Consider the following 22,063-nt stretch of genomic DNA (forward strand, 5'->3'; position numbering starts at 1 on the left):
CTACAACTTGATTGAAAGCTTATTTTCCAGTAAAGCATAAAGCTAAATCTACATGCATGAGTGAATGTTCTGGAGGGACTGCTGTCCCATTAGATACTGAGTTACAGGAGGTTACTTAAGTAGTAATCAACCCTTTAACTCAATATTTAGCCACCTATGCAGTTTTTGGCATTATATTATTTTTTTTAATTAATTGACATGACTTAGAAATCTATTTTCACTTTGACAGTAATAAGAGGAAAGGCTACCCTGCGCAAAAATGGCAGCCACAGCAACTCATCACTGCAATAATGATTAAAGTTTGGTTAAAACCAAGTAAATGCTACAAAGAAAAACAATGCAGACAGCTGCAGTCTTGGTCCAACTGAAGTTTATTCTGAACATTGAAAGACAACAACGTACATCATCTTCTACAGTGATAATTAACAGCAGGCTGCCTTTATCCCCCCCTTCCCCTCCCCCCTCCTTAGCACTCATATATTAACTCTCAGATAACAGCAGTATTATACACAACCTGGAAGGTAGACAGTAAGAATGGGTTCATACCGGTTTAATTTCAGTACAGTGTGGAGAGAACTGGGTTAACAGTACAGAGGGATGTAAGACAACTTCATCATCATCCTCATTTTTCATCATTATCATCATCTTCATTAGTTTCGGTCTGGGGAAACACCAACATTCATTCACACCTTCCTCTAGAGTCAAGCTGCTGAGCCTTGCTGACTTCTGATTGGACAGTGGCTGGTCACTAAGGTAACTGTTGTCTCAGTGTAACTGTGGCGTTAAGTTAAAACGACTACCTGGATTTACTAATCGGCCGAGGAGCTAGCTAACTAATGTATCTACAACCTTGCTGGGTGACCCAGTTGGGAGTGTGATCTGCCCTGGTGACTGATAACGGCGGCTATTTGAATACTCAGGCGGGCCAGGTGTACGTGGAAGGTTAATGCTGCCTTTAAAGAAGCTCCTGAGTTTTCAACATGGAAAACTGACTTCATGATATGCTCAGTTGTACTTAAACCAGTGAACCAATAAGAAAAACCACATGTCGTCTTTTTTTCTGTAAAAGAACAAGGAGGCTAATTCCATGATGTGCCAAACTGTCTGTTAAATCCCTCTTTAAACTATTTGACCTCCTCTGAAACATTGCACCAGTTTTAAAACTTTTCACACATTGTGAGTCATCATGGCTCACAAAATGCCGATGCTGACTTGATCTAATCACTTCTCTCTGGTTGGAATAAATTCATTTTGTTGGAGCATGTTTGCTCCATGTGCGGCAAACAGGGACAGGGACATGGAAGTAGCACAAAAAAAAAAAAAAAAAAATGGTTGTTCAAGTAAGGCTAAAAACACAAACATCTTGGTCATCTTCTATTGAATGAATTCAGTGCTGTCAGTAAAGTTGACAACTAATTCCAGATTTTCTGTTTCTTTACTATTTCTGGAAGATTTGATGCTTCACAGCAGCACAAGAACATTGTCAATAAAGATCTATAGTGGCCAATGTTTGGGGGGATGTTACTGATCACAATGAATTCAATCAGAATGAAGAAATACTGTCCATGTAAACGTAGCCACTTTTGCACTTAGTGGCAAGTTTATTTTGACTCTGGATTAATCCAACAACAACAAAAAGAATAAAACACTCTGACACAAATGCATTATTACCTCGTAACTGAGGTGCATTTTCTAATAGCTACGCTGCCCATGTTGAAAGGACTGTTGGTTTTTAACTTCCAGGTAAACCTTCCTACTCTGAGTACTCTAAATGGCTGCTGTACAATGATATAAATCAGCCGTGTCCTGTTCTGCTCTCACATCAGCGACAGTGTCTGTTTTGAAAGTGCTGGGAGTGCCGACGCAGAGTAAAGTTGCTCCCCCGGGGGTTAAAGTGTGGAGATGGTTCCTATAAAATACTTTTAAGCAGTACCACATGAGCCTGTGTGAGGGTCCCAGTCCAGCAGCGGGCCCTGGAATTCATTTTCCTTTTCCCTGCATAGTGACGGCCACTGTGACAGCTCAACACAGCAGCAACGTTACATCAGAGTTCAGACGTGTGACAGAAATCACCCCTGTGTGCATCCAACATAAAAAAATAATAATAATAAAAACAAAACACAGAAAAGTTAAGACATTCTTCTTTACAGTACCTCCGTTTTAAATCTGTCACACCTGTTCCCTGGGTGACTGTATTTCAGCCATATTATTATAATTAATGCATGTGAAAGGGACATCTTGACATTTGTCTGAAATTGATTCACACCGGACACTTGTCATTTAACAGGGAGTAATATCTATGAATATTCTCAGCTTATTAGCATTGTTAGCACTTCTCCTTAAATCTGTACATATGCATCTGTACTCTCTGAGGGAATGTGGCAAGTGTTCAGTGAGCAGAACTAAAGAGAAAAAGCAACTAAATAAATTCACAATGTCAAGGTCCCTAACATGCAGTACCTCAAAACTATAAGCCTGGAGAGAGACTTAAGAATAAAACGTTGACTGAACCGTGCCTTTAATTAGCCTGTCCACCTTGACACACGTACGCGCTCATTCACACCGACAATCAACCTCACACACACCTACACACAGGTCTGGGTTTGCTTGGGTTAAAGTAGGAGGGCTGGGATTGTCACTGGAGTGTCTGATGAAGCAGAAGGAAAGAAAATAGCAAAGACCTGGATGATCTTAGAGGCTGGATCAGACCGATGGAGGACACAAGCAGACTGGACTGATTTTGGTTCTCATTTTCCTGATAGTGCCACATGATTCGTGCCTGGTGAACGAACACCTCCTCATGGTGAGCATCTGTTCGATCAGTATGTTTTACAACTGGAATGCACCAGATCTAAGACATGAAACTATATGTAAGACATTAGTGATGATATTAAATAAGGAGTATACAGCTGCTCTCACACCACCGGCAGAAATGCATCAGGTTAACAGTCCACCAGTTTCCACTGAAGATATGAAGCTACAGACTCTTGATGCTGTGTAATGAAGATGAGCCGGCTTTGACTTTGACATGGTCCACGAGTTAATCTTTAAAGAGATGGTGACATCCAACAACACTGAGCTACAGCTGCACTGGTAGACAAGAAAATGGCCACGCTTGGTGCATTACAAATCTAAATCGAGTTGGCCTCCAATGACGTAGTTAGACGTCAAACATTTGTTTCAATGGGCTACTTTTTAACAGAACAATGTCACAACAATGACAATCACCCCTTCAACAAGTCAACTCATGACAACGTGAGTCGGCCACACTCGGCTGTTAACTTGTGTTAAGTAGAGACATATTGATTTATTAAGACTGTCAGAGAGCCCAGTTGTCAATTCATGGAATATTAATCTCTGAAAACTAAAATGAGACAATGACTATTTTATTTACCGTTTCATTGTAAAGACTCAGATGCCTGTGCAAATTTGCTAGAACTGCATCTGAAAGTATTTGTGTCCTCTTCAACAAATGGGGCTAAACGATTATGTCATAATAGAGGAATCAGCTGATATTGTACTTTGGAGGTGCACATTTCCTTATACTGCAGATCCTCTTGTGTGACTGAAACTATAAATAAACTGACTCAATGTCCTGACCTTGGTCCTGCCAAATGTAACCAAAGAGGAGGTAATCTGTGACAAGTGAAGGCTACCAAGCCACCAGTTCATCTAGATAATTTTGTTGTTTAACGTGATTAAACACAGCTTGTATGTATGCACTGAGAAATGGGAGACCAGTCCAGTCTTCCTGTCTAGTCTAATCCAGCCCAACTGTCCAGTCCAATTTAAATCGATTAGTTCTAATCCTGCCCAGGTCTCACGGTTCCTCAAACAGCTGGAGGTCCAGCCTGACGACAATTTCTCCCGTGGGAACCTCGTGGAGCAGCAGCCTCTTTGTGATTGGTCCTTTAGAGCCCTGGTCCTTCTTTATTTCAGCCAGCCGGATCTCTGTCCTGCCCAGGAAGTCTGGAGAATGGAAAGACAAAAGACAGAGAGAAAGAGTGTGATAAAAATGGAAATGAAAGCCATTAGCGTTCCTGGAGGACAGTGCAGACACTAGCACTGACCGTCAGGTGAGAACTGGTCTCGTTCAAACACGGTGACACAGAGGACGTCCTGCTCCAGGTCCTTTATAAAAAACTGACAGTTGGAGTTCCACTTAGGATTCAACGTGTCCTGCCAAAAGAGAAAACTTATTAAATACTTCCTAATGACAAAAGACACGGCCATCTTAGGAGTTGATTAAGCCTCAACAGCTGATGGTATACTATAGATTAACATACACTCAATGACAAGATGTTAAGATAACTGTGTGGAGAGAGACAAGAAGTGAGTGGGTGAAAGAGAAGGGATGATATGGGACACTGAAATAAATATAAACCCTAAAGGTAGTAAAAGTGATCCCACCTGCAATGTTTTCGTGATATGGCACTGGGAACCCATGGTCACCTCACAGTATGGGTTACTCTTTCCTGGAAATACAGACACGGATACTGAAGACATTATAATGATAGTCAGCATTGGTGTCTTAAAGCTAAGAGAAATGCTAGCAGCTAATAAGTAATAAGTTAGCTGAAACACATACCATGAGAGCGGCATGGTTTGAGCTCAATTCCCTCCACGATGTTGACCATCAGTCTACCGATGCCTGTGGCCCTCTGAGAACGCACTGAGACAGATACAGACACAGAGATGTTAGACGGTATTTATGGACATGATAAATAATCTTGACCACTGATAGCTGAAGAGAATAACGTTGATTATATGGTTATCATGGCGTCTGTTAGTGGATGGAATGTATACATTTAGTCCTCAAAGTTGATGTGTAATAGATATAGCAGGAAAAACTGTCAAGCTGAAGGGTTTGAGAGACTTTGTTAAGTGCCAAATTATCAGATCACCTCCAAAACTGCAGTTCTCATGGGTTCTTCCCAGTATCTGGGGGACAGGGTCTACATCAATGATGTATGTGGGCAGAGAAGGCTGACCAGTGTTGCACAATCCAACAAACAAGCTATTGTAGCTCCAGCTGCTGTAGCTTAGTGTTGGTTCTGATGGAAAGGTGTCCACGGTTAGCCCTGACCAAGCTGGCGGAAGCAGTGTGATGTTCTGGACAATGTTCCTCTGGGAGACATTGGGTCCTGTTGTTCAGTCGATGTTACTTTGGCACGTGCCGCCTACCTATGCACTGCAGCAGACCATATACACTCTTTCATGGAAACCTACAACCCTACAAGTACAACAGCCCTCGTACAGACAGTTTTTTCACATCTGGATGACTGAGAACCTTCACAAAACTTTTATGGAAGCAGTCCCTGGCATCCTCTTTCAGCTGCATAACGCTAACCCACAGAGAAAAGATGATTCAAGAATGGTTTGAGGAATGCCACATCAAGTTCAAGGTTGGTCACTGGTGGTTGTTTTGTTGTCCCCAGACCTCATATGTGTTGGACACACACAAGTCTGATACACATTGGATCCACCTCTTAATTTGCAAGACTTAAAGGATCTGGGCTGTTTTGGCAGCAAAATGGGGACTTACACAATATTAAGTAGGTCATAATGTCAAAGTTAATTTAAGTGGCACATATACCGAGATATGCCTTCTCCCTCTTCTTCTTCTCCGTCTCAATGAAGAGCTCCGAAGCCGCCTTGATTTTCTGAACCCACGCCGTCCTGCAACAAAGTCAAAGGAAACTCCTGAGATAAGGGACAAAGCTGGGTTGCTGCATGAATGACAAGAATTAATTTACTTTAACTTCAGAGCAACTTTTAACAACGAACAATGCTTTGTGAATGTAGCCAAAGGTTTTTTAAATTCTCTTTAGAGGGAAGTAAAGTTGATCATCAAAAAACCACAAAATGAAACCTTTTACAAAAAAGAGTGCGCCTGCGGGCCATACCTTTCATTGATACTTTCAGCTCTGAGCGTGTAAACTCTGTCTATGTGTGAGATGTGGAACAGAGGCTCATCTCCTGACGGGTCTGTCGGCAGCTTCACTAACACCTCATTTAGAAAGATTGGCTGAAAGGGACAAGAAATCTCTGTTATTACGAGTCAGGTGCATGAAAGCTGTTTCGAAAAGGGCATTACTGGGCATTACTGGTGAAATACACTCAATGGCCACAGTGGGACAACAATTATGTGCACTAACTCTAGGATGGTGCATCAGCATCAGGATAGCGAAGAAAGTGACTTTAGACATGGTATGGTTTTTGATGCCAGTCATTTCCAAAATTGCTGATATGCTGGGATCTGTTTTACATGGACGGGTCTAAGGGGAATTGTCAGACTGATTCGAGCTGAAAAAAGGTAGCAGTAACTCAAATAACTACTTGTTACAAACGAGTTATGTAGAAGAAAACACTGAAGGCAGCAACCATGAAGAAGTTAGGTTACAGCAGCAGGAGACCACACAAGGGCCTGTAAAAAGAAACTGAGGCTACAACAAACAAAACTGGACAATAGAAGATAGATGGAAAATGTTGGTGAGTGTCAATCTCTGCTGCAACATTCTGGTGGCAGGGTCAGAATTTGAAGTAAACAACATGAAAGCACAGATTCATCCACTGGTGAATCCTACGCCACCAAGACTTCAGTCATTGCTGAAGACAAAAAGTGGGTCCAACCAAGTACTAGCAAGCTGTACCTATTAAAGTGGCCAGTTAGTGTACTGGAAGCCTTAAAACACTCCTCAATATCTCAGTTACACAGCAGTAAACAGAATGTGTGTCATCTCACCGTCTTGTACATGCGGTATTGCAGGTGTGTTTTGGAGGAGAACACTTTGTCCGAGCCAGACGAGCCCAGAGGTTTCGTCACCTGTGAGAGAGATTCATTTATAATGCTTCCTTTCAAAATAAAAGTCACTTGAAAATCACTGGAGTTAGACAACGATTTAGAAATGTACGTTGATGAAAGATGGATTGAAGAAAAGCCCCCAGGCTCACCTGTGTCAGCAGCAGGAAGTCGTTGAACAGGAAGCCGTATAGCTCTTTACTGCTTTTGGCTTTAAACAGTTTCCCGCTATGGAGGAACTTCCTGGGGCCCAGGCAATTAGTGACAGAGTTGAACACCAGTTGCTGAAGGAGAGAGGGAAATGTTATTATTTTTAATACTTTAGACTACAGTGTCTTCAAACCTTTTTATTTTATTTACGTTGAAATAAGTGATTATTGTCAATGTTTTCTGTGTGTACGGCTCATCATTACAAACAAAAGATGCCTGCTGGTGTTACTGTTACCTCCGTCAGGCCTTCACACTGAACATGGGCCTGAATCCACTCCAGCCGATCCGAGTTCTCCTTCTCTCTGACGCCCTCGTTCACCTAAAAATGCACAAACACATGCTGAACAAAAAACAAAAACCACAACACACATCTAAAAATGTCCAGCCAAATTTAGCACCCAAGTAGAAATAATAAGTTTATATGATGCCCGCTCAACCAGCTTACTAAGACCTTGTTCAATCCTTGCAATAACCTCTATCCTGGGCAATCCGAGTACAAATGGACAGCTTAAAGTACAGATGTGAACGCATCCAGGATGTATATGTAATAATATACTCTCAGACCATACTTGGAGGTGGTCTGTGGCACATCAGATGCTCAACATTGGTGCTCTCGCATAAGCGGAGTTTTGCCTCATGTATTAAAAAAACAAACCAAAACAAAACAAAAAAAACACATTCAACCATGATTATAAATGATCACCTGTAAAGGAAAAACGCATCCTAAGTGAGTAAGCGAGTAAGTCTGCTCGTTAGCTGTTTGAAATAATTAGTCCTTGTAGCTGGTAACTCCCTATGCATGCACAGCTTGTTCTAGAATGTGTGTCATGTCCTCAACTCTTCACAGCGTGATGCACATGCAACAAACAACTCTGTCCATGAGTCTGATCCGGCAGTAGGCAAATAATAGATAAATCTCAACAAGAATTACCAAACATAAGTATTTAATATGAGTACACTGTGTGTGGTTCTGTTATTTGAATCACTGATGTGATGATGCTGATGGATAAGGTACGTCGTAGAGTTAAGATTTTTCAGTTTCCAGCAGCATAGCAGTGAATGTGTATGGAAGCTTCCAGCGTTCGAGTTATAATATGAGCTTAGTGCATAGATAAATAAATAAATAATAAGTTGATTTGTGTTTTTACTGAGAGAGAGAGACAGAGAGAGAGAGAGACTTTACAGCTGGTTCCAAAATATGAAACATCTCCCCAAGTGGCACGCACGACATTCTTAAAAAAAAAAAAGAAAAACAGCTTATGGCTAAACAGTGATCCATTGGAGGCTGCATAGATCATTGAATGCAGTAATGCAGTAACTTAGAGCTGGCCACTTGCAATCAGATTGCCCAGGACAGATGTCAATGCTCTGCTGTAGTGCAAGTTCATTTCCAACCCTCTGTTGCATGTTATCCCCCTGCTCTTGCCTATTTACTTCCTGTAATAAAGTCACAAAAAGGCTTTGGATGAAAGTCTAAATCTACATTAAGCAAAAAGACATGGAATGAAAGTATAATAACCAGCATAAATGTCACTGATGAAGTGTAAGGCATGTAATGTCCAGAGAGTGAGGGGGCCGGAGGCGTGGGTCAGAGTCTTGAGTCCTGTCTGCAGATCGGTAAGTAACAACAAGCATGTCGAAGCGTGTGTTGTGTGTTTGCGTGTTCACCTGTGAGCACAGCTCCTCTGCTTTCTCCAGAGCAGCTTTCAGATGGCTGTGGTCTGGATGTGACTCGGGAGTGTTTTCTAATATCTGTAAACATTAACAACAAAGGACAAATCAACCGGAAAGTGAAGGACAATAGATACTGTATAAGCAGACGGTGGCTTGACTGTGTGTACATAATACGTACGTTTTTGATGATGAGTGGGTAGCGCGTGACTCTCTGCATGGGTTTGAGCAGGAAACTGGACAGAGGCATTCCCTTGCACCTGGGGTCCATGGCTAACCTCTGACAGACACAAGGAGAAAAAGAAAGGCTCTTTAATCGTCGATTTTACATTACGTTAAATTTGAAGCCGTCGAGAGCAGAATTGTTTTAAGGGCATGTGTAGCAGTCTTTGGACTTTTCAAAGAGAAAACACAAAAGTTTAAACCATCCATTTCTACCTTGAGGAAGTCTTTGATCTCAGGGTTGTCGTCTGTCTTCTGTTGGATCAGCGTCGCTCCGTTCAGCTGACATGAACAGAATCTGAACATAAAAGGAAAAAATACAGCATAAAATGAAAGGCAACCACTTAAAGAAGTGGATCAACCAACTTCCTGATCGACAGATGACAGACGGAACCTGATGTATGGCTGCATGTGAGGAAGCTGGTTGGTCAGGATGTCACCGATCATCTTCACCGGCATCCGATCACCTGACATCTTCTTCCTCACTCTCAGAGCCCTGCAGGGAAACGATGGGTGGTTTAGCAAAAAGAGCTCGTACCAGATACATGCCAGTACCAGACTTATTTGACTTTTGCAGTGAAAGAAAGGCGACAGTTGACACTTTAACTTGTGTTTCTTGGTGAAATGTATTTGTCTTTACTTCAGCAGCTTGATGTTGCACATGATGAGCTCCTTCCAGTTCACGAAGATCATGGCCACTTCCTTCTCCGTCAGCAGCTCGCACTCCAGCAGAGGTTTGTGGAAGATCTGCTCACACACATGCACAAAGGTTACTTCAAATCTTAATTATGAGAAATATATTCTTGCAGAGCATGTCCTGATGGAAAGGCGTGTCTAGCAGCTCCATCGTTAATGGCTGTTAGTGAGACACATTTTGAAGTTTCGGCGTGAAAATATGAAACTTTTTGTTAAAACATAATTTTATTTTTTATTTCATGAACATCACACATATTTGTTTATAAAATCATCATATAAGTAGCCTAGTAATGTGTAAATTAAAATGGGATAACCAGGGGAGCTGCAGCATTCTGACACGTAATGATGCGACAGCAGTGATGCAGTGTCAAACAATGATACGTTGGGACTGAGCTCACTATATAGTGCAACCCTACATAGGGAGTAGGGGTTATGGAGTGAGTAAATGATTTCGGACACAGGGAGTGTGTTCTTCTTTACTTGAAAAACTAAACTGAACTCTATTTAATTGTACTTAACTGTATTTAACTTAATGAATAAGAAAGGCCACACTGAAATTGTGTTTTCTGTATCCAATTTCCCTGATTGTTAAGGCTAAGACTACTAAGAGATCATAGCAGCCGCTTCGTTTTATTCCTTAGATTACTCAAAAAGATAAAATGACACTGAAGTAAGACATGTCCACTCTCCTATTACTTGGGTAATTTATTGAAGTCTAAAATAAATAAATTATATGAATAATTAATAAATATTGTAATATCCTAAGTATGTGTTCTAGGCCCACGTGAAGCAAAAGCGCAATTCCACAAATGGCCACTTGAGGCTTCCTCCGAAAGTGAGTCAATGTGTTTCATGTACTCTAAAACCTATACATGGACATGGATACAGTGAACGCATTGTTTTTGTGTACCTCTGTGACGAGCTGCAGGTCGTTGACGTAGTTCTCCTCCGTGACGATCAGTTCGTGGATGTAGCCCTGCCTCTTCCTCTCCATCGGACTCAGCATGTCGAGCAGATGGAGGTCAGCGCACCCTGAAACACGAAGACTGCTGTCAATCAAACATCCTCAACCATTTGAAGAAAAAAACAGCAACAAAAAAAACAAAGATGAAAATGATACCTGTTTCACCTGCATTAATACATACCTGAGGTCAACGTTTAGGCATTTGGAGTAACTCTGGATGAGAGTGTCAGTCTGTGGTGTGTTCAGTAAAACTCTGATTTTGTCTTTGTGAATGGGGTTGCTTGTGAGTGCACGTTGCAAAGTATTGTTTATTGTTTATATGTCTGTATTTTATTCTTTCAAAGAGAGAGAGAGAAAAAGAAAGAATGTGAGGTGTTTGGCAATTTTGTGTGATTGTGAATGCAACGACAAAGGCTTTTCTATTTCTATTTGGCCACACTATGTATTTAGTGAGATATTTACAATATATTTGTTCAAGAGGAGCAAAAAAGTAGAAAGATCCAATGTCTAGAGTTTTAAAGATGTGTTTTACACAGCTCCGATGAAACAGGATGAAGCAGGAAATGAAGTATGAAGATATAATATTATATGTTAAATGTGTTTTGCAAGTCATATTAATTCACTTTGCTACATGTTCTAGGTCAAAGAAATGAAGCCAGTTTGGGGGAAAGTGCAGTTCCTCAAATGACCACTTAAGGGTGGCTCCAAATAAAGGGTGACAGATACAAAACTGCAGACTCAACAGTAAAAAGGCATGCTATCAGAGGATTTCACACCACAAATATTAAACCAAGATGTAACTGGCCTCTAATTCTAGGCAAAACCAATCACACTGCAGTTCCTCAAATAGCCACTGGGGGCGGCAAAGTAAATCCCATTGACTGTATATAGTAAAATAAATAAATAATAAATAATAATAATAATAATAATAAATACTGATTTTAACAGCCTGGTACAAACATGTTTTTTGTTCCTATGGTTTATTTACACATCCATGACAACTGTACAGGATTTTCTTTTTATAGAACTCACCTGTTTGAATTATATTCAGGCTTAAAGTTGTGCATAATTAATTCTGTCACTGTTTGAGTGACAGCTGTTCAGGGCGATCAGTCTGGTGGAGCCATTTTATTATTATTATTATTATTACTTTTGTTTTTATCAGAATTCGAGTCTGGTGACAAATCTAACTGTTCTTTAAAGTTATTTCTCCATTATTATTATTATTATTATTTACTTATTTATTTTTTTACAACATATGCAATAGTGGAATCTAAACATTTTGCTTCTCTGATGGCAATTGTTTTGTCAATCATATTTACTCATAACACTCAGCTGACATCTGTGACAATTGCTGCGTTTCTATTAAATGGAAAAATGTGTAAAACCTAAATATTGCCAAAAAAAAAAAAAAAAGGTATTGCAAACACCTACAATTTGAAAAACCTCTGAAACTTTCACACTCTCATGAGGTGTTTTTTCAGACGTATTGATATAAAAGTTTATCACAAAAGTGCAATGGAAACACTTTTTTCGCATTTTCCCATCATCACTGACTTCGTGAAGGAGTCAGGCACTGAGCTTCAATAGCAGTCTTCAGGAAACCTATGGTTGACGTGAGAGGGTTTCTCCCTTTTTATATACAGTCAAAAGGGTGAAAATTTTAAACTACAAAGTTTTGCTGGTGCTCCTCTGCTCCATTTTTGGTCACTAGAAGGCAGAAAAAATGCAACACAAGCTTACTCCGAACAACAGTCTGGTAAAATAAAACATTACACAATGCAGTTTTAATTAAGGGCATTTTAAAGGTGTACAACTGTATTTCATATTAACAGGACGTTTTCTTACATTTCAGGATGATATGTCTTGTCACGTATGTGTTTGTGAGGATGAGTAACAAGGCCAGTCGACTGCAGTCTGTCTCAGAGTGTTTAATCAACAGGACCAGTCAGATTCACCGCTTCATCAAGATCTCCACCCAGAAAACCTCAGGACATTTCTATTCTCTGTGTTTAATAACATTCTGTACACTGCATTCATTCAAGTATCTCTCTCTGTCGCACTCTTCTGCATTTCCATCTGACCATAAAATTCCTCATTTATGCTCTTTGTGTTCACTTACTCATTCACTCACTCACTCACTCATTCATTCACTCATTTATTCATGCGCGCACCGACACCAAGTGCAGTCTGGTTACATTTGGCTTGGCTGTTAATCCATTCATCAGAGTTGCTATTTATAACCATATGAAGCATCACCCATTTAACCATTCATAAGATTAAGTATAGATCATACAGGGCTTTTATTTTCTTAGACCATACTAGACCAGAGCTGAGCTTCAGAGCAAAGTATTAAAAATACTAAAAATGTTAAAAAGGTAAATTAATCCCTGTCCCAGCTGCAGCGTTCAGACTCCCCCAAAAAGCGTTGAACGTAACAGGGAGGAAAATGACCGCAGGTGATGGGAGCGCATAGTAACCGGAAGAGACACATTATTTTTTTTTATTAGACAGTGCAATATGGCGTACAGCTCTGGTCTAGATGGCTCTTTTTTCTAAACTAAAATACTCCCTCTGACAGTGAGAGGTCTCGACCATCGGTTGGCAAACAAACACATATCTCCCTTGAAACCTGTATACCAAAAGAAAAAAAAAAACTCCCAATGTTAACCCAGTTTGTTAAAGACAGATGGTCTTGACTTGTCAAACAATCAGAGAGCTTCACCTCCAATACTGACACACCAAGGAGCCAATGGGACCCAAGCGGGTTAACAATATTAATAACTCTATTGCTTTTTGTATTGTTATTATATATATATAAAAAGTTCAATAATCATTTCATTCATTGTTTGTGATTCCGAAGGTAAACATTAACAAAACAAAACAAAAAAAAAAATCACAATACTGTCAATTGAATAAACTAAACAAATCCAATATGGCAATTAATACTAGTCTGTTGCTATGCGAACAAACAGAGGGACAGGCCAATATACTTGGGATGTGTGTCACCATGGTAACTGGAAATATACAGTAATGGGAGCTGCTTGAAAAGTGATGCTGCGCTGTGTTGCTAAAGTGTCCCTAACAGAGCTGCTAATTCTGCACAATTCAGTGTCCCGTTGGGGTGAAATGATTGTACGGGATTTCACGTCGAGGGAAGTGGAAAAACTTCTGTTTTGTGCATGATGTCTGGTAACAATGAGCTCAAAGACTTCCAAAGGAGGTAAAGCTCAAGATCATTGAAAAATTAGTTTCTAGATTTGTGGAGATGAGCCACAGGTTTAAAGGAAGTTTGAAATTTTGACGAAATCCGTGTTCATTCATATTAATTTCCCAAAATGTCAAAGCACCTTTCAGACAGGAATGATGCAAAGATGGGACAACAACTCGTTCTGTTCGTGACAAATCATTCCACCCCTGTGCACTTTAGTACCAAATCCGCCTGCGTGTCAGTGTCAGAGTCGTCATCTTGGTCTTAGCCCTTCAAGTGTGACTGCATCCCATCACCATAGCAACAGACAAAAAAAGCAGTAAACATGTAAACAAAACAAAAACAATAAACGGATCATTTAAAGTTAATACATGTTCAGAAACTCCAGATAAAAACATAATCACTGTGTTCAAACTGTACCATGTTGTTCTTTGTGTGTAATTTGGTTAGCTGGTATGCTAAGCAGTTACAGCATGGCTTTTTTGTCTTAGCTTCAGGCTGAGTCCCATTCCTTGTGCACTTTGCACTGCTCCCTTCTACACTTCCTCGTCTCCTTCCCCCTAGTGGAGGAAGACGTGAGAAAAAAAGACTAACCAGAAAACCATAAAAGGCAACAGCAGTGCGGACTGAAACTTAGCCTGTAGCTGCTGCGGGACACATCTCAATACTGCCTCACTTCCTCTCCTCTCCTTGGGAGTGAGGGGTAAAAGAAGAAGGAGAAAAAGAGGAGGAGGAGGAGGAGGAGGAGGAGGAGGAAGAGAGTCTTTGGCATTGAGGAGAGGAGAGTAAAAACACTGAGACTTGTCCTCCAGCAGATAGTGGGTCTTTCTGTGGAGCTGCGGGAGGGGAGGGGATTAGTGAAAGGGGGCGGAGCCAGCGCTTTTGACTGATGGGTGAACAAAGCTGCTGAACCAATAGGAGCAAGGGATTAAAAAAATAAGAAAAAAAAGAAAAAAGAGAGGAAGGAGGGGGATGAGATGAGCAACTGATTCTAATGACAGAATCTCCCATAAAGCCACAAAACGACCCACTATCCACTTCACCACGCTGTGTGTGTCTGTGTGTGTTTGTGTGGGTGGTTCTGCACAGCCTCTGTGATCCCGTCAAAAACATGTTCACCGGTCCAATCTTGGGGAAAGAATTTCAAATTGTCTTCCTTCAGTCTCCTCCTCCTTTTCTCAAGATCTCGGATAAGACAGAGACAGAAGAAGAAGAAGAAAAAGAAGAAGAAGAAAGGATAGGGGAGAAGAAGATAGGAGGCCTGACTACTGATCTCCCTCTTGTTGAAGAGTGCTGTTTGGAGCCAGAGCCTTAGATAAACAGAGTTTGGCCAAGTCCAGTCAGAGCCATGCATAGACAGAGTTCTCGCCACCACTGGGCGTTTTTAACGTTACAGTCTGTCTGTGTGTCTGTCTGTCTCTCTCTCTCTCTCTCTCTGGCTTCTACTGGTGGAGAGGCGCCATTTCCGGGTCATGTGACCTCTTGCTGATGTCCCATTGGTTGAGTGGCCTAGTGGGCGTGGCCTAGTGGGTCTCTTTGAGGGCTTTGAGGAGAGGGGGGTTCTGGGTAATGATATGATCCTAGAGAGAGGACGACAACAACAACATCAACAAAAACAACTAAACAAAACAACAACAACAACAACGACGACGACAACCAGTCGCGTGCTAGGTGGGTGGAGCGTGCAGCAAGACAGGAGAGTGTGGAGGTGTGGTCTAAACTGGCATAGAAATAGAGGTTCTAGAGCGGGCAGCAGGTCAGCAGCCATTTCTAATGTTCATTTAAACACACAACCAAAAAAAAGAAATGAAAATGTTTTTGACCATCAGATGAAGACAGTTTGACTTCACTATGCTACATAAATGATATTCAATTCAATACAAGACTTCAGCAGTCACATGGGCAGTGTTTTAAGAGTCCTGCATGTGTCAACTACCTATAACAAAGGGTGACATTTTAGGAGGAAGTTCAAGTTCAATCTTTAGATTTTAAATGCTTAGAAATCTAATTTAAAAAAAAAAAAAAAGTATTTAAAGGCAAAACAAATAGGTTAATTGACAAGTTATTTTTTAAATTACGTATCAAGCAAAATGGGCCAAATCTGTCTGAGTCAAGCTCCTCAAATATTAGGATGATTAAAATGATTTAAATTTCACACAAGTTAAAACTGTTTGTGTTTAAGACTTGAAAGGGAAAATCTTTCTCAAAGTAACAAATATCAAAATGACAGAAGAACCTCCCAGAATAAAAACTTGATAAACTGATTATTGACTGTTCATGTGAACAGCAGTTCTAGTGAAGTATTTCACACTTTAAAACATCTTAATATTTTAAACTCTTGTACAATACAATTAATTCTTGTGTTTGTGACAGAAACACGAATGCAATAAGAGCAAGTCTAAGGCTAAGAGTGCATGTGGTATTTTATGTATGTTTATATTTTGTTCTTACTAAAGAACCACTTGATGGGTATTTTTGCAATTTCATTGTTTTACACATGAACACTTTTCTGTTTCTATTAATTCTGTTTCTATTCATGTTTCATTAACTTATTGGAATCTTTTATATTATTTGTTGACATTCTATCAACATATGTGGTCTGTTCAGTTTGTTTTTTTATTTTTTATTGACTGAAATATGTGGCACTTGTTTAACCTCATTGTTATATTCACACGCAATGGCAATAAAGCTTATCAAACCTCTCAATGCCAATCAGTTCTGCAGTATTTGCCTAAACCGTCCCTCATGTCTAGAATAAAATCTAATTAGTGTGTTTTGACTAGTGCTACAACACTACAGCCGGCATCTCTCTCCTCCGCTCTAGAAACTCCAAGTCTATGGTGGATCATGCTCAGGGGACACATGCAGGGAGAGGGGGAAACACCTGTAACACTGATGCGCGCAAATATACAGTAAACACACATGCATGCACATACACGCCATACGAACACACACACACAGACACCACCCAGAGGTGGTGCATGACTGGGAGGGTTTCAAAGAGGCCCAAAGGAGTGTTGGAGGTGAAAGGTGAAACCAGCCTGGGGTCAAAGAGAGAGGGACAGCATCTCCACACCTGGCTCTGGGCTGTGTTTGTGTGTGTGTGTGAGGCAGAGTGTCTCTTTATTTTCACATGTTAGTATGTTCCTTTTAGTATGTTCAGCATTAAGTGTGGCTGTGTGTGCGTGTCTGTGTGTGTACTTACACTGCGTGCTCGGGTCGGTATCTGTGGTGAGCTTGACGTAGTTGCTAGGGAACAGACCCTCCCTCCCGTTGAGCTCTCCCTTCCACCAGTCACAGTCGTCTTTGTTGAGCACCGTGATCACCTGGCCTTTCTGAAAGGCCAGTTCGTCGTCGTTCTGCGCCACGTAGTCGTACATGCCGATCACCTGGCACAGAGCTTCGGGACCAGAGACCAAGAAGACGGACGCAGCGTTAGCGTTTTCGGCTTTAAGGTGACAAAAAGATTGGGTTTTTTTACTTTCCTGGATGCCACTTTCCTTTGAGTAACATAACTTTATAAAGAAGGTATCAAATTTAACAGCTCAATTCTTCAAAAGCAAGCCCTGCACCTCCTTGCTGTGCGTGAACTGTGCGTTTGGTTTGCGTACCTGTGCTCACAGGAGTCAGTTTAGGAGGGGTGGGCTCCGTGGGCGTCGTCTTACTGGTGCTGGGACTGAGCAACTTCACATAATTAGCTGGAAACCAACCGATCTGACGCTTCTTCCCCCGAGCCTGGACCAAGAAGAAGCAAGCATGCCGTTAGCGAACAACTGAAATGTCAATACATTGTAAATAATATCACGAATAATCAATTTAATAAATTATCAACATCTTCATGCCTATATAATGATCTAATATTAATCCACGACACATTTATTTTGTAGCTAAATAACAGCTTAAAACCCAGAGTTTGCATTTACACAACCAAAGCAGAGAAAAGCTTTTTTTTGTTGAACACCATTCAGAGTTATTTATTCAGTCACTTTCAAAATGTACGATAAATGTATCTGTTACTTGATCCCGCAGTGGGTAAATTTGCATGTACAAATGGGTTGAGTTAAATGCAGAGAACAAAGAGAGGGGCAGTTCAGGGTTTAGGTACCTCACTCAATTTAGATAAAGGCCAAAATGATATTGTAGTTTGTACCTGAAGCTCGCCCTCCCACCAGCCGCCCGGGTTCTTTTTCCTGATGAGGATAAGCTGTCCTGGAGCTAACGTCAGCTGCTCTGCTCCTGTAGCACTGTAGGGGGCGATCACCTGAGCGATCTCTGAAAGATTTAAAGGACAAGAGGAAGACAAAGATGCTGTTAGTTCTGCTCCCGTGGCTCCCCCCCAAAAAAAAAAACACAATTTATGGACTGGAATATTGTCATAGATATTGTCGTATCAATAAATGCTCACCAGGTTTCTTCCCAAGGCTACCTGTCTTCCCTGCTGGTCCCAGAGACTATGGACAGAAATGAAAAATCAGTATCATTTCACCCATCGTGTGAAAATTGCCATTTAAATCCAAATGATGTTTCACCTCTGATGCTGAGTCCCGTGGTTTGACATAGTTGGATGGGAAGACTCCAGTCTTTCCCCCGACCATGCCTGTCCACCAGTCGCCTTCTTTCCTGGTCACCATGACAATGTCTCCTTGCTGGAAACTCAGGTCCCCCTGTTCATTGCTCTCATAGGTGTACATGGCCACATATTCTGTAGAGATGGACAGAGTCAGTGTCAAAGAGAAGACAGAAGAGAATTCTTTATTTGAACTACAGTGGAAAACAGACATTTTAAGGACAGAATAAACAGGATATAAAAATAAGTAAGCATTAAATACTGTACTGAAACAATGAAAATTAAATACTATAGAAGTCATGATGGCAAGTGAAAACTCCTACAAAAAAATGATCCAAGTCTGACAGCCATTGTGTTAGTACCACCCAAAGTATGAAAGAGAAACCAATAACATCAAACCCAGGAGGTGTCGTCTCGATAAACTAATAACTGAAATATGCAACATCCTTGTGTTTGTATGTTCTTACCTTCTCCAGACTCAGAGGGCTTTGTTGGGGAGGGGGAGGGTCGTTTCCCATTGGGTGGGCTCTCCGATACTCCAGCTTCACTAAGAGAGACAAGGACCAAACCAATATGATTCATAACACAATCCAATCCTTTTATTTTTTTTTTCATAAAAGCAAAACATCGTTACTACTCTAACTGCCACCATCATCATCTTTAGAGTCTTTTCATGCAAGAAGACGATTTGTCACTTCACAATCACCCAACTGAAGAATTTATGATTAGACTTGAATGCTATCTGAAGTTCTTCAAACAACCAGAATCCCATCTGGTGTCCTAGAAGTTCCTATGTCTTTATAAAGATGGATGGCATATACCACCACTTGCTCCCATTGTGTAAAAGTGAAGCCAAAATATTGTAGAAATGGAGGCTGCCATCTAGCGCTGGTGGCACATGCAACCAATCTGTGATTCAGTGTCAGCTTCTCGTAGCCCAGCAGCTGCATCCTTGACAGGGGACGTCCTAATTGAGTTCTTTTACCACCGATCCAATGCTGATCAAGATTCGTAAATGCTTTTCCTCTCGTCCTTGTATCCTCCTAGGTCACATATGCGACTGTATTAAGTTCAACAAATAGGGCAGTCAAAGTTAATGTAGCCTGGATCAAGACATTACTATTAATGACCGCCTGGTGTTGGTATGCATGTACGTTGTGCTTTAATTCCTGAGATAAAAATAATACCAATGCTAATGTCCTAATTAATAAAGTCAAGCCTCGCTATCCAGACTCTGACTGACATCACCAGACCAAGATGGCAGTGTTAAATATTTTGGCTTCGCTAATAGGGAGTCGTCACTGGTCCATCTTTACATGCAGTTAACAGCCCTGTCTATTGATCTGAAGCTGCCCTCCCACTAAGAGGATCAGACCGTAAGAGCTGTAGAAAGAAGTGAAACCCAGTACTATGTAGAGAGGAGAAGATCTTGAAGTTCTAACTCCAAAAGCAAATCAGTGTGGTGAAGCTAAAGTTGGGTAATAACCTGAGAGCAGAACTCTGTTTTTCTGACTGGTGTGTAATCTGAGAAAAAAAAAAAGAGTGAACTCCTAACAGACAAACTGAAGATGACCGTACTCGGCGTGTCTCCGCGCAGCTTATTTAACCCTACCTAGTGTTTTTGCTGCGTGCTGCCACGCCAGCGGGGGCCGTCATTGTGGCAGAGATGAGCTTGACGTAACTTTTGGGAAACCAGCCTCTTTGTCCAGTCTGAAGTTCACCTAACCACCACATGTCCTGCTGCTCCAACACCGTGATTATCTGCATTAATAAGAACATTAACACCGTCAGATCAGAAGGAGAGATGAGATGTGAGCTGAGAGAAAAACAGAAGCAGTAATCAGATCTCTACCTCGTTTTTGTTGAAGTTGAGATGGTTGTCCTTCTTGGCTCTCCAGGGATACAAAGCCTGAGCCTGAAGACCTTCGACCTTCTCTCCCTGACAAACACAAGCATCTGATTAGTAAGACCATAATTGCAAGCTGGAATTATTGTATATAGTATAATAGTCTTACAATTAAATTAATTAACGTGAACTTGTTACCTGTCCCAGTACAGGAGAAGGAGAGGAACCCGTGGTCATAGTGGCGGGTGTAAAGGCAGAGCGCTGCCGTAGCTGTGCTGAAGGAACACTCAAAGAAGGGTTCTGGTTAGATGAAGAGGTCGGCCATGCATCCCATCCCTCGCTGTCTGATTGGCTGGCCGTGTTTGAGGGCCAACTGGAGACATACGCAAAAAAATGACAGGATCACTAAAGGAAAGCAAAGATGAAAACTGCCAGTTCAAGACGAAACCATACGTGGTGCTGAAGTCAGCCCAGTTACTGTTGGCAGATGACGTGGAGGAGGAGGCTTGTCCAGGCGCTGGAGGAGGTGTGGTCATTGGCTGCTGGGCAGAGGTGGGCGTGGCTGAGGCTGAGGAGCGCAGGCTGATCGGCGCTTCGCTGTCAGGTATCCGCTCGGCGTAATTGGCCGGAAACCAGCCAGTCCGCCCCCTGAGCTCACCTCCCAGCCAACCGGGCTCACCTGTCTGGGACTCATCCACCTGTCACAGCAGAGGAGCGGAGTGAGATGAAGCATGCAACAGAAAGTAATACACAGACTCAAAGGCCCCATTCAGAACGTCCGTCCTGGGGAATCTGATCACAAATGACCAGCGTTATACACAGGTGTGAACACACGCATTTGAGAGATCTGACCTTAGACCTTAGACCACATGAGAAGGTGGTCTGGGACATATCTGACTTCATTCCTCATTCTTGTATGTGAACACACAACGCAACGTATCAGCATGTGGTTAATTACTGTTGTAATGTTGATGTATAAGGAGTGACGTGGAGTTAATGACTTATTTCCTCAGTCACCAGTGTCTTTATTAAGCTTCATTACAGTAGATTACAGTGCTTATGGAAGCTTCCAGGGTTACAGATTTCTAATTTTAATTTTGGGCAGATCTCAAAAATAACCAACAACGGGGCAAAGATATAATAAATTAACGTGTGCATCAAAGTTGTGACGCGCGCACACACAAAACAGTGCTGTTTATGTTTCTGAAACTGTGTAGTTAATACCAGGTGGGAACACAGGCACAAAAAGCTGGCCAAATGCGATCAGACCGCAAAGGATGTTAATGTAAGGTCAGAATGGGGCCATAGTAGAACAGGGAAGCTGAAATCCAGGAAGCAAAATTACCATATTAGTAGTAAACTTGACATTTGTTACAGTTAATGTTCCATTAAACATCTAGTTTGATGCTAACCTGGATACTATAATGAACATTTATCCGTCCCAACTCCTTCTTTTATTTTCCTTTCAGTCCACCATGCTGTCTACTAGCTACATATTCAGTCCTACACCAACATTTGAAAAGTCTAGTCTGGCAAACGTGACTGTGAACTGTGAATTTAAACTTGTGACAAAGTGAAGGAGATGTAATATGGAATAAATATGTTGAAAAGAAAGATGGGAAATCTTATTTGTGTACAGGTTTTACGAGGACAGAAGCTTTCATTGTGAAAGGTCCGACGGTGAACATTTCTTTTGCTCACAGTTCTTCTCATCGTATTAACTATGAAAAACAGAACACCACATCAGAATTTACACTATTATAATGACTTGGTTAAAGAAGGAAAAAAAAGAAGAAGCATTCATCCACTGGCAAATGAATGAACATGGAGGTGAGGTGAACCAATGACAGCAAGCGTTCTAGCTTGTGATTGGT

At 41.3% G+C, this 22,063-nt stretch overlaps 1 protein-coding gene across 10 annotated transcripts in view; it reads right to left on the reverse strand.

Moving 5' to 3' along the window:
* Positions 1-377: 377 nt before the first annotated feature.
* The window catches only part of itsn1 (intersectin 1 (SH3 domain protein)), a 41,762-nt gene continuing 20,076 nt past the window's right edge, over positions 378-22,063 (reverse strand). For 2 of the 10 annotated variants that reach the window (XM_047602202.1, XM_047602201.1), the window contains 25 exons: positions 20,643-20,887; positions 20,388-20,562; positions 20,196-20,282; positions 19,956-20,104; positions 18,811-18,890; positions 18,306-18,478; positions 18,182-18,227; positions 17,927-18,048; positions 17,388-17,511; positions 16,982-17,224; positions 10,512-10,633; positions 9,546-9,652; positions 9,300-9,401; positions 9,122-9,203; positions 8,865-8,963; positions 8,681-8,764; positions 7,248-7,331; positions 6,955-7,086; positions 6,746-6,826; positions 5,907-6,028; positions 5,597-5,679; positions 4,589-4,672; positions 4,411-4,496; positions 4,071-4,179; positions 378-3,969 (listed from right to left, as the gene is read on the reverse strand). In XM_047602202.1, coding sequence (XP_047458158.1) covers positions 3,821-3,969; positions 4,071-4,179; positions 4,411-4,496; positions 4,589-4,672; positions 5,597-5,679; positions 5,907-6,028; positions 6,746-6,826; positions 6,955-7,086; positions 7,248-7,331; positions 8,681-8,764; positions 8,865-8,963; positions 9,122-9,203; positions 9,300-9,401; positions 9,546-9,652; positions 10,512-10,633; positions 16,982-17,224; positions 17,388-17,511; positions 17,927-18,048; positions 18,182-18,227; positions 18,306-18,478; positions 18,811-18,890; positions 19,956-20,104; positions 20,196-20,282; positions 20,388-20,562; positions 20,643-20,887 — 2,970 coding nt within the window. In that variant the 3' untranslated portion in view covers positions 378-3,820. The remainder of the gene's footprint in view (positions 3,970-4,070; positions 4,180-4,410; positions 4,497-4,588; positions 4,673-5,596; positions 5,680-5,906; positions 6,029-6,745; positions 6,827-6,954; positions 7,087-7,247; positions 7,332-8,680; positions 8,765-8,864; positions 8,964-9,121; positions 9,204-9,299; positions 9,402-9,545; positions 9,653-10,511; positions 10,634-16,981; positions 17,225-17,387; positions 17,512-17,926; positions 18,049-18,181; positions 18,228-18,305; positions 18,479-18,810; positions 18,891-19,955; positions 20,105-20,195; positions 20,283-20,387; positions 20,563-20,642; positions 20,888-22,063) is intronic. The other 8 variants (XM_047602209.1, XM_047602207.1, XM_047602206.1 and 5 more) reach the window with 7 other exon arrangements.

Source organism: Mugil cephalus, chromosome 13, assembly GCF_022458985.1.
Source record: "Mugil cephalus isolate CIBA_MC_2020 chromosome 13, CIBA_Mcephalus_1.1, whole genome shotgun sequence".
In the NCBI taxonomy this organism is placed as follows: Eukaryota; Metazoa; Chordata; class Actinopteri; order Mugiliformes; family Mugilidae; genus Mugil; species Mugil cephalus.